We start from the raw sequence: 12,806 nt of genomic DNA, 5'->3' as shown, positions 1-12,806 counted from the left end.
ACCCCTTTGATTCTGAAACTGGACGTCCTGCAAGGAGGCTTTAGGGTTCGCTGCGCATGTGCCGAGACCTAAGATGACTACATCTGGTCTGTTTCTCAGTTATGCATTGCAGTGTGGACTTATAGAAGCCACCGCACAGTGTAGTTAGATAGTCCGTGAGCAGTGAAAAATCCATGTGGCAATGCCGCTCGTCAACGTGCAATCTGCAAACAAACGATGGTCATAATGAGCGCTCTTCCAAGCATACTTTCAACAAGAGAGAGGGAATCAGTTGGGGACATGTGCAAGCCAGGGGGGAGCCTTCTTTGTCGATTGACTACAACATTGATTGTTCTAACGGTGTTTAGGATGCCCGAGACCACTTTTTCTGTATTTGTGGCCGACTGCGTGGCATAGTTTTCATGAGCGATGGTATGCCACCACATTGCGCCAATTTCGCAATTAAGATGCGTGACGAGCGGCTTGATGTGCGCGAACAGCACCAAATTGTGCCAGGTGTGATCCACATGGGCATTTATGCTTAGCTTCACGATAGGCAAATCGAAGAATGTTGCGCAGCACGGCTGAATGTTCGTTTGTCTGAAGACATTCTTTACAGCATGCAGTGCTGATAGCTGTTCGGCTGTAGTGGCTACATTACGGTACGTGGAGTGACGTGGAAAGTTATGAAGATATGTCTGTTTTTTGAGAAACGAGTCAATGAAAGCCTCTTGCGAAGGGACAGGTCACCCCAGGGCCGGTGCGCGCTATTCCCCTTTGCCGGCTCACGGAACGGGTTCCCCTTCCTCCGCGAAAAACAAACCCTCATCAGAGAGGGGGAAACCGGGACGGTGAAGAAAACGAGTGTGCCAACAATCCGATGCTCTCTGTTGCACCGGCCACCAAGCAGGAAGGACGACCCCCGGAATCGCCTGCAAGCCAAGGACATCGACGACCAAAGGCGTAAGCGTCTACCCTTTGTTATCTGCCTAGAGTGGAAGTCCCTCTACGCGACATTTACGCATTATTGCTAACGTAGCAATAAAGTGGTGTTTTGTTGACATAGTCTGTTGCCTTATTTGCCCGAACCCGTGTAGGTGCGATTACTCAAGCTACGAAAAGGGGACGTTAATCTTGCACGGTGCGACTGTGTGCGACTGGAACACTAGCTAGGCTTCAGCGTCAGCCGTACATAGGACAGACGCCCTACATCTGGCACCCGATGTAACGAATTTCGCAATGCGGCGAGTTTTGTGGTCGAGAGCGACTACCGATGCTCCTCCAAACGTAAGACAAATGGCATGTCGAAATTCCAAGATTTGTTCTTGTTGTTCGATGTTGCATTGCAGTGTCCATGCTTTGTCTAACTTGGGGGCATTGTTTGGACATTCCGACAGCGTATATTTTGACTGTTTTATGCGAGATGACCAGGATGTTGCATAGACCGCGTTAGCAGAGATTAGGCCTACGACAAAAAGTGCCACGCATGGCGCTCCGTCACTTCACGACGCCAACAGAGAGGCGCTGCCACAAGTTGATCCAACACATGCCGCATGTGTAGGCGAGTCTTCGGGCAATAGTTTGCAATCGAGCGAGATACTCTTGCAGAATGCGCTGTCAGTTATGCAAAGCCTGCCCAGTGCCCTGCAGAACAGAGCACAAGCCCCCGTGCAGAATGTGCGACCACGTGTCAAGGTAAACATGCCTACCTACACTGGCTACCACGACTGCAAGAGCTCTAACGAGTATCTCGACCAGTTGTTCCACTATCGGCAAGCAACGGGGCTTTCTGAAGCCGAACTTCTCGAGCGTGTGCTCCCAGTGTCGCTCACAGACAAAGCGGTTCGATGGTTCTGACTTACCGGACATCCGGCCTGCACAGTAAAAGAGTTCCGCGGCGAATTCCTTCCGGCTAATTATGAGTGGCGTTTGCGAAGGGAGTTGGAGCTACGCACCCAGAATCCGGACGAATCTTTGCTGTAGTACTTATGGGTGATGGACAAACTGTGTCGTCTCGCTAACCCTCACGCTACCAATGTAGAAAAAGTCGAGTGCGTTACGCAACAAGTGCACCCAACTTTCGTGATGCGCTTTAGGGGACGCAAGTTCGCAGACCTAGAAGAAGTCGCAACCGAGGCAAAGCGCATACAAGAGGACATCCTTGCTGCGCGAGCGTATCAACCACCTCCACCCTCAGCGCAGTCAATCAAGCCTCGCTGTGCGTGGAATGGTGGTCCAGTAGCTTTAGAGACATTTAGGTGTAACGCCTCAGCATGGTGTGCTGATGAGCACGTACCGTGCGGTTGGGAGTTGTCAGACCCCGCTTTAGATCCCTATACTTACGCGCTCCGTACAGGCCATGATGCCCCCACACGTGACATTCCACGGCAGGAGCTCGTGGTCAACACGAGGCCTGACGAGCGGTGCAACCTGCAGCAAGGCCCACTGGATTGAGGTGACTTGCGATCGAACCGGCGTGGTTTCTGCAGTCCTTGCTATCAGTGTGGTGCGCAGGGGCACATAGGCCGCGAAAGCGGCCGCACGCCGGGTCAGGAGCACACACGCAGTTCAGGACATGGATGGAACCGTCTGTTAACCACATCGGACACTGCGTGGCAATCAGTAATTTCACCAATGTGTTTAGATCCCTTGCACCTCAGTCTGCCATGCAGGTGATGCTGTAAACTCACCCCCACCGCTAGTCGAGTCAAGATAGGTCGAAAGAAGTTTGTAGCACTTTTGGATACTGGGACAAGCGCTTCTTTATTTGGCGACGATGTGTTGCACCATCTCCGCGAGAACAATATCCGCTTGAGACAAAGCAACACCATCTTCCGCCTTGCTACAGGCACAGCACAATCGAGCGGCATTGCTAGGCTAGTGATTTGCTGGGAAAGACCCGTGAGGCGACAATGTTTCGTGCATCTTACTGGGCTGTCAATGTTGCTGATCCTGGGTCGAGACTTCCTCGCCAAGTTGCTGACACTGCAAACGGCGGTTATCAAGTGTGCAACGGAGATGTGCTAAAGTTTTTGTCGAATGCTCCCACATTGACAAAGAGATTCCGATCGCAGGGAAAACCGTGAGTACGCGAGGAGAAAAGTGTGCCGAGAAAGCGAGTAACCTTGCCAGAATAATGTGCTGCACTATAGGAATGGTCATTGCACTCTCTTTTGCTGTCGTCGCTGTTGCACCAGTACAACGTGATGTTCACTGATTGCCCCGGTCGCACCACGTTGGTCAAGCACAGAATTGACACGGGTGATGCATGACCTTCGAACTGCAATCCCCGACCGATCAGCTTGGCTAAACAGAATGCACTTGGCGCAGCCTTGGACAAACTCATCGACACAGGCGTAGTTGAGAGGTCAAACAGCCCACGGGGTTTCTTGATAGTTCTAGTTCCAAAGAAAGACGACACTTGTGTAGACTACCGCAGGCTGAATGAGGTTACGAAGAAGGACGCGTACCCTCTTCCCTCCATTTCACTGTTAGTATCCAACCTAGGTGGGGCAAAGCACTTCATTACACTCGATGCTAGCCGTGGATATTTTGAAGTTGAGATGGACAACACGGATAAAGCAGAATATTTGCCCAAACCCTTGTGGCTGCAATGACTCGAGCTACGCAAAAGGGACGTTAATCGTGCACGGTACGACTGTGTGTGGCTGGAACATTCGCAAGGCTTTTGGGTCAGCCGTACGTAAGAAGAACCCCCTACACAGCGGAGTCAAACTGTGGCATGGAGACTTCGGTTAGGCTGAATATAATAACAAAAAGTCCATTGCTGGAATGGAGCAAATAGAGGGTGTCGGGTGCAATATAGAAAAGCTGAACTTGCCTTTTTGTTGCATAAACAGTCCTATGCATGTAAAAAAGTGTGCCACAGAACTACAGCACAGTTGGCAGAAGCTGTACTCAAATTTGCAGCACAGCAAGGTGCTGGAATATGGAAGTGTAGCAAAATGGCTCTGCTGGACCACCACTGAATTCAGATGCAATTACTACTGCACTCGCATGTCTCCAGACATTCCTAGTATATGAGCCACTCAGCCTAGTTGCAAAGGAAGGTGCACTTACCCCAGACAGCAGGTGCTGGTTCACAGGGACAGAAAGTGGGGGGCATGCTGCATGCAATGCACTGTGTGTTACTCGGGAAGCATGCAGGCCAAACAAAGTAAAATGCTTCACTTATGCTGGAAATCAGTAGGCAAGGAAAAGGATAGCATGATGCAAGCATTTTGTAATAGTGCTCAGACACGGCTAGAAATCGCCCATTAGGGAAATTCCCTAGATGAAGGAAAGGAAGCATTCAGAGGTTGGTTTCTTCATCTTTTGCTGGTTTAAACTGCTTCAATAATCTCTAACATGCATCAGTGTTATCTAATGCTCATGATACTAAACCAAATCAAGCTGACCTAAGTAATACAGCTAACTGGTGCAATAGTGGTTAATGAAAATTAAAAAAAAATGTAAAACAATGCAAGTATCCAGAACTAACTTGAATCTTAACAACTATCATCTAAACAACATTCACTTAGATTGTGTCACCTCCTATAATTACCTTAAGGTGCACATCACAGACGCTTCAAGTTGGACAACTCATGTAGAGTACGTCATTAACAATGCTAATCGCATGCTCAGGTACTTACAACGTAACTTTTACAAAGCACCCTCTTCCTTAAAAGTAATACTCTTAAAAGTATCTCATATGCTTCAAACTTGAGTATGCATCTGCCATAAGGGATCCCAGTCATCCTAACTTTATCACCTCTCTTGAACTAGTACCAAATACCTCCACTAGATTCATCCTAACTACTATTGCACTGCCAGTATAAAATAAATGAAAAAATATTATCACCTAATCTCTTGGCTCACCAATGCAAAATCACCTGTCCTTCGATATTTCTAAAGATTTTCCAACATGAAACACTTGACAATGACCTCACTCTCCGGCCTCTGCACATTTTAAACCATGTTGATCATGGTTTCACTCGAAGTCACACGAAATCTTTTTTTAAGTCATTTATTCCCTGTGTTAAGAATCTCCCGTCGCCTCATGCGGAGTCCCCAACCAAAAACACGCAACATCTCAGTGTTGGGATGCACTTACGCTTTCTACAACACCCACAGAGGCCTTCTGGCTTTCTACAACCCCCAAACAGTCCTCCCCTCATGTCGGCATAATCATACACCACACCACCCTCACGGCACAAGCGGCGCGACGGGTAGTGGGGCTTTCTTGGAAAGGCATCTAGACTGCGCATGTGACGTTCAAGTACAAATGAAAACAAAAAATACTGCGAGGGTAAAAAAGAGTGGCCGGCACGAGAAAAATTAAAAAACTAGAGGTAGAAACTTTCGAGCCACAAACCAAGAATCCCCTCTCAAGACACTTGTTGCACATTCTGTAAAATAAAACTTCTTGTTCTAATTCTAATCGAAACTTTTATAACATCCCCATACATTTTGGGATAGGAACCACCCTCCCTAAAGTGTTGCAACCTTCACTAACTGGAAAACTTTTTCATGAAACATTAGCTCACATTGCATAACCAGGAAAATTTTTTACCTGTACTCATTGCTCCTGCTTGTCCATTTTATTTTACTTTCTGTAAACTACTACTACTGTTTGTATAATCTGGAGAAATTATCTGTTAACTGAATTCACTGCACTGTTTTACTTTTCACATTTCACATATTTTATCTATTCCCCTCTTCAATGTCATATGGCCCTGAGGCTATTATAAATAAATAAAATAATAAAAAATGCACGACCTGTGTCATCACTCCCACGAGAAAAGTCATTACTAGTCATAAAAGAGTGTAGTTTCTCTATAGAAATAAAATTATAACAGCTTTGTTTTTGGCCTTGTGACTTGCACAATGGTATCGGTTAAAAAATAAGTAGGTTTATGCAAATATTCGAAGGTTTCGAATATTCAAACTAACTCGAATACTCGAATATTCAATGTTCACGAATATTTTTTTGCACATGCCACTGTGAAGAATTTGCGATTTTGCGCATTTGTTATAAGAGCCTCAGAAGATCATGCAATGATTACCAAGACTTCAGTGCCAGTGCGGCGATGCCTGCATAGAATATTACAGGAGCGTGATGATGGCTACCGATGAATACGGCGGCACATCATAGCGACAAACCTACCAACAATAAACATCTCAATCGATCTAAATAATGTACTGCCTGCTTGGCAGTACGTGTGACTTAGCGGTTTAGCACCGTTATGGTATATGTAAGCGTACTGACCAGGCCGACCACTGCCGCGCCTATGTGCGTGAGACCGCAAGTGCGCATCGCGACTAACGCACACATGAACGGACGAAGAGATGCACAGATACAACACGGTCCATATGCACGCTATGAACGCTCTATGAACTCTCAACAGCAAAAGTTTGCGGGATATGCAGAGCGCAGCGGAAAACTGCATTATGGAATCGAAGGTAACGCGCCGCATTAGCTCGACAAAATAGTTTTCACACTTTTGAGCATGAAGAAAAGCAAATATCCCTACGCAAGGGCGAATGCACGAGTATACATAAAGCCCCTCCTCCAAGTAACAGCACTCTCCTCCGCACACGTGTTTACTCCTCGATTCTTTCCTCCTGCGTTCGGCACAAGCTGCACCCGGCGCTATTTTTTGATGGGGCTACCACGGACTTGCCTGTCCCTTCCTCATTTATTCCTCCTCCTCCAAAAAAATGTTGATCATAAGATAGAGAACACTGTAATGAACGTTTCTTAGAAGATTAGTTTTTCCAAAAGCCGCGCGACCTTAAAAGCAGCTTGTGCTATTTTAAAAGCAACTTCATGAAGTGTTCTATGATGCAGGTGTTTTTGTTTTTCACATAACATGCTTTATGTTTGCATTATATATAGTTTTTTGGTATTGGCAACTGCTTATATAGACGTTAAAAGAAGCAGGTAGCAGCAACCACTCACTATCAGCTTGAAGTTCACATTTCTCTGTGGAGGGTGGTGGAAAAATAATGTTCGAACTGTGTCAGGTTTCAGGTTTTCCCCCGAATAGTTGTAAAATATGCGGCTCAGATTGGCCTTCAATGGAAGATAGCAACAATGTATAGAAAGCAGCTGATCACTCAGACACAATGGATAATTTCGTTAACGAAATGACACTCTACAGTGCTAAAAACTATTGGTACAGAACTTCTCTGAATTATTATGTAACAATCATAATCGTAACTGACTGCTAAATCTTCGTGGCCAAACTCATCGATACTATGTTACATCAATAAAAAAAGGTCCCTAAAAACTGCAGAAATGTATAGAAAGCAGCTGATCACTCAGACACAATGGATAATTTCGTTAACGAAATGACACTCTACAGTGCTAAAAACTATTGGTACAGAACTTCTCTGAATTATTATGTAACAATCATAATCGTAACTGACTGCTAAATCTTCGTGGCCAAACTCATCGATACTATGTTACATCAATAAAAAAAGGTCACTAAAAACTGCAGAAAGGTGAATTTAAAGCACTAACTGAGCAAGCGAGCATTTTAGGCCTCTGCCTCGAAGTTCATATCACCAACAAGCAAGTACGATCTTGTGAAGACCTCATGCACGTCACCCGTGTCATGCGCGAGAAACCTAAATAATAATCACCACGCAGTCTTGCGCGCGCTGACATCCAAATTCAAAAGTAAATTATTGAACTGAAAAAAAAAAAAACACAATTTTTGCCAACTGATGCTGTTCATTAGCAATATCACGGGCGTGCATATCGTTTTGACAAAAGCCTTATTCCTCATCAAACACAAAATATGACTGTCGGCGTCTCACGTCATTGGGAACAGGTGATGCAAAGAATCATCCCGACATGAGCTCACCATATGACTGAAATTCACTAAATGTCGCAAAATTTGTGGTGTTATATAACATCACAGTGCAGTCATGTGACGCAACTTACGCCACGTGACGTAACAACTCGTTTTTGCTATCAGAATGTTAATGTTTTTTTCTCGACCATTTTTTTCTGGCAGTGCTTATTTTTATTTTTTTAGCACCAGCATATCGCACTTGTGTCATTGTTTTGTGTGTGAATAACCGCCCCGCCCATAAAAAAAGAACACCATTTGGTGACCATCGCCAGTATCACCTCGATATATTCACTCATTCACTCATTTTTTCAGCATTATTTTGAACAGATCCTAACTATCATGATAGGTGCAATCGAGATTCTGTATCACAGTCGTAACTGCTCGCTGCAGAAAACAGTCTCTGTAGTTCGTTTCAGGCTGAATAACAGTAACCGACGCGCGATTTCACGGAGTCCCAGCAGAATTTTCAGTACATTTAGGAGAATCCTATTTTGATGTAACAACCAGTTAGCTGCAAAAAAACGATGTTTATCATGCGGGAAGAAGACTCGAATACGTACAGCATTCGGTGATGCTTTCATATGAGCAATAAGAAATGCGCCGACAATCACAAACAACACGTTCTTCGACCGAATTAAGTTCTTTCAGCCGATGTAATGCAGCGACCGCTTCGTACAAAAGCTATAACATTACCTTAGATATCGTAAAGAAAGCGTGGCTATTCATATTCTGGTTGCAACAGTTATAGGTGCAACCACATGAGATGGTACCAGAAAACAATGCAGAAAACAAAACACGTGCTATGTTCGCTACCCGAGCTACGTGCAGTTCCAACGAAAAAGAAAAATATCAGCAGAGCACATGAGCTGCGCATCTTAAGGGCAACCCCTAATGAGACCAATCATCGTGCAGAAACAGCAGCGGAAAACGGGAGCAACTCGGAAGGGGCAAGAAGAGAAAGAGAAGGTTGTGCATGCAGCAGTCAGTTCACTGGATGGCGGTGCTTTCCCAAGATAAAGGGGTTCTAGAGCTTAGTAGTTGATGTACTGCACGCAACTAGCTAGGGGCGCGCTCAACTTGACATACGACCGTAATGCATTTTATGTATAGCCATTCCAGCTTTTACTAATGGATTGCTGTACAAATGTAAGCGCACATGTTGAAGCCTGACGAGTCGTCTATGAACAGTGCTGCGACTTCAGCATGTATACTTTTTTCATAGTTCCGGAATGATTTCATGGTAGCAGATATGGTCATGCAAATGAGCTGAAGTGTTTTTCCATGCGATGGCAAACATAGAAAAGGCCATGCACTTTCAGTAACGTTACACTGACGCCACCACATGTAGTTGAAAAATCGACTTGCTGCGCAAACTTGAAGGAAAACGAGAAGGGAGACAGAAAAGAGAGCTTTCCTTCAAGTTTGCGCAGCAAGTCGATTTTCCAAGTATGAACCAACTAGTCTGCAAATAAGTATTGCTTCATATGTAGCTCTCTGTTGCTAACTGTGGCACATGCAAGGTGAAGGACAGATTAGTGAGAAGTTCCGCTGTGTTCCTGGCAACGCCATTGAAGTTCCGTCGTACGCGTATCACGCAGCAAGGTCTCATGCAATCAACATAGTTGCTGCAATATCGCTCTTTTGCCAACGTCAGTTTCCTGGCGTCGGCAGCTAGAGCGCCGAAGGGGGTTGTTGCGATGGGATTAAATAGCGCCCTCGCCACCGGGAGTTGTGGCTCCGTTAAGAAAGAGACATATTTGAGGCGCCTTTCTATCACACATCAGTAATCATATATCTCGCGCGCTTACCACACGTTATCACTGTGCGCCCGGTATATTTCGGTTACCTGCTATCAGCGAAACACAGCATTCTTGATTAAAAAATTGTGAGAGCGCAGTCCACGAGAAAGGCAAAGGAAGCAAGCGAGACAACGAGTACTTCGGGCCTCTCCTGACATGCAGCTGGAGGGTCACCTTAGTAAGTTCTGTAGTGCTGTTTCTCGTTATGATGACGATTTTGTATTTTTTTCCCACAATGACATTCACCATAAGGACATTGATCACATTCTCAAGTTGTTCAGTCAGCATGGTATAGGTCTCGCCTTCACTCACGATGTCTGTAAGAATTACGAGCTACAGTTTCTGGACCTAAAGCTAACCTTTGGTAAAAATAATGTGTGTTAGAAATATGACCCAAGATCAGTGGAGCCTATCTTTAACTACAAGTCTGGCCATTCTAAGACTGTGAAGAGAGCGATTTCAAAGACGATCTTAAATATGTCGCTCAGGAAATCCTGTGTGCACGTGTCGAATACTGCTTTTCATAACCAGGTAAAACGCTTTGTAGATGCTGGGTATTCTGACAAGGTGATTTCGTCTGTGTGTGAGTTGATGGTTTGGAGCGTTAAGCTCATGAAACACAGAGGAGCTCAAGCAAAATGTGATGAAAAAAGAAAAAGAGCAGTTTTTTCTTATGTACACAAATTGGCGCATGGGCTGAAAAACGCAGGTTCAAGGTATGGTGTCGACGTTCTTTTTTCCGCGAAACATAAAGTAGGTCGCATTTGCCTGATGGTTGATAATGCGCTGAGGAACAAACAAGCCAAAGGGAGATGCGCTGTGAATCATAAGAACAAGTACATCGCTTGCGTAAAAAAAACTGTGTATTTAACTTCATTATCGTGTGGTAGGAAGTTTGTGGGACAAATGAAACGATGTGTGAATGTTCGTTTAAAGGAGCATGAGTTATCTCTTCAAGGGATCGCACGACTTCATCTACCGGAACATTGCAGGTCATGCGGTTGTCGTCCCATTTTTGAGAGAACCACCATCATCTTCAAGCATCCTAACCAAATAACAAAAGAAATCGCTGAGGCATATCATATAAAGATTAGGGGTAGCAAGTGCATTAGAGAACCATTCGACACACTGCATGAAAAAAAAATTAGGTTATTCAGACCAATCTTGATTATTGCCCTAAGTGTGAAAACGCTATATCGGTGCACCTCTTGTTCTGCGCATGCCGTGATGTAGGCTGCCAGTACCTATATATATACACATTTCACCCCGTTTTTTCCAATAAACAACAGTTGTGAGTCAGCGCCGTCTTTTTTTGTTTCTTTTTTGCTCCTTCCCTGTCCTGTGTTTTCTAGTGTTGCGCTGTAAATAAGTTCACGATGGATCCTAACCAAAAGGCCCAACTTACCGTCTTACTGCACACAAAATACACAGGAAAAAAAAAAAAAACAAGCACTGAAACATATTGACCAAAGCTTAGCATGATTTTACTACAGAAAGATCAGAAAAAAGAAGTTACAATGGCAACAAGGTTAAAAGCCATAATGACATTTTCGTACAGATTGGTAAAACATAACAAGTTAAGAGCTGTCCACAAAATGTACCTGTATTCTTGTCCATGTGATGAACTGACAGATAATACATGCATACATGGTCGCATTCCAAGAAGACTACAGACTAATGCAATTTTCAGCATAGTTTCTGTGGTGTCTTGAAAGACAGGTGTACATTCTAAAAACCAGCAATGACTGAACTAATGGGACATCAGTGTTATGCTCAAGCTGGATTCATATTTTGAAAACATCCTTGTCGTACTGAGCAAACCAAGCCCAGAGCAGCTCGTCCCAGCGCTGACAGAACACAGGCATATCCGAAGCAGCTTCTCTTTTCAAAACATAGCGATTGCTCTCGTCTGCCCGTGTTGCAAAGATGCTGTTTGTCAGTGCCACTCTTATCCGAATGCTGCACGTTCGGTTCCTGCCAGCTGTCTTTTGGTCCATTTCTTCTTCACTATTACGTCATAAAAATGTACTTTCCTTGGGATTGTCCATTGGTTCTCGTTTAGGTTGTGTCAAACAAAGAAAAAACAAGCCCTCAAGTTCCCCTCCTTTGAACTCTCCAAAGAAGCTATTCGAAGCCTTTGGTGAAGAGAATAAAAACTTCAACGAAAATAATCTCAACTTAGAGGTGCACTTATTGCAAATTAAAGTTTTTTTCGGCATTAAAACTGACATTGCTGCAAAGAGTTTTTGGAGAGTCAACCTATACCTTTTGCAGTGATCCCAATCCTGCACCAAAACAGACTTACTGCATGTGCACCTTGTTTTCAGGGCCACCAAACTCACAATCACAAACCAAGAATTATTCCGCTAAACAAACAGCGGTGATGTGTGCATCCTAAACAATTGATGTATCGATTCGGCAGACGATATCGTTGTTCAAAAGTAGTTAAATAAATGTATGTTTTCTTTAGTTTGTACCGACCGCGTCTGCTGGGGTCCGTTCACTCCAAGAGGTTGGTGGCGCTCGCCATTTCGAGACCCCACACTGGCTGCCCAACGTGGAGCTCTTGAAGTATAGACAGTTATTGCGGTTCGGTACAAGCTTTTGTTAGAGCCGGGGAATAGTAGGCCTAGGGGGGGACTTCTCATTGCTAGTGTCGGCGATGTGCTTTGTTGAGAGCGAGGAGATTGGTATTTGAGACGTGTTTAATCTTGTCGGCACTCGAGTTTTTATTTTTCTTTCTGCTCGCAAGTGTTTTTTTTGTAGTTGTTTGATTGGTTTTTTTAAGAACGTTGTTCAGTTGAGACGAGAGCAATGCGGTCTGCATCCTAGGGTGCGGGAGGCCTAGAGCACACGAATTGTAGGCAAGGCCCGAAGCGAGTGAGTACGGAAGCCTCGTGGGTGGTCCGATTTTCTGTAAATAGTTTCTTCTATCTCTTTTGGGCTCGGGGAGCGGGGCGTTGTTGCTGTCTTGTATGGCGGCTTGACGCCGGGGCGTCGTGACACCGCCCGGGGCAGTGGACCCCGATCGCTCGGTAAGCTGCTAAGTGCGGCGAGCGATAGGGCCACCTCACAGAGTGGATGTCTCCTTGCAGCTACCTCTTCTGCGCCTAGGCTGGGTGCTGGGTGGATGCCTGTTGTTGCCAAGCGACTCATTAGGCCTGAG

General features: G+C 45.0%; 1 protein-coding gene across 7 annotated transcripts in view; it reads right to left on the bottom strand.

Moving 5' to 3' along the window:
- LOC119163329 (transmembrane protein adipocyte-associated 1 homolog) overlaps positions 1-12,806 on the bottom strand; it is a 148,384-nt gene that overhangs the window by 16,939 nt on the left and 118,639 nt on the right. For 4 of the 7 annotated variants that reach the window (XR_012885952.1, XR_012885953.1, XR_012885955.1 and 1 more), the window contains one exon: positions 4,060-4,106. The exons of the other annotated variants lie outside the window; for them this stretch is intronic. Coding sequence is in view for 1 of the 4 variants with exons in the window: in XM_037415307.2 (XP_037271204.1) it covers positions 4,080-4,106 (27 nt within the window). In the remaining 3 variants the exon portion in view is untranslated. The remainder of the gene's footprint in view (positions 1-4,059; positions 4,107-12,806) is intronic. 7 annotated transcript variants of the gene reach the window in all.

This window comes from Rhipicephalus microplus, chromosome 9, assembly GCF_043290135.1.
Source record: "Rhipicephalus microplus isolate Deutch F79 chromosome 9, USDA_Rmic, whole genome shotgun sequence".
Classification (NCBI taxonomy): domain Eukaryota; kingdom Metazoa; phylum Arthropoda; class Arachnida; order Ixodida; family Ixodidae; genus Rhipicephalus; species Rhipicephalus microplus.
The sequence above is the reverse complement of the archived record's forward strand: the minus strand, read 5'-3'. Positions and strand labels throughout refer to the sequence as shown.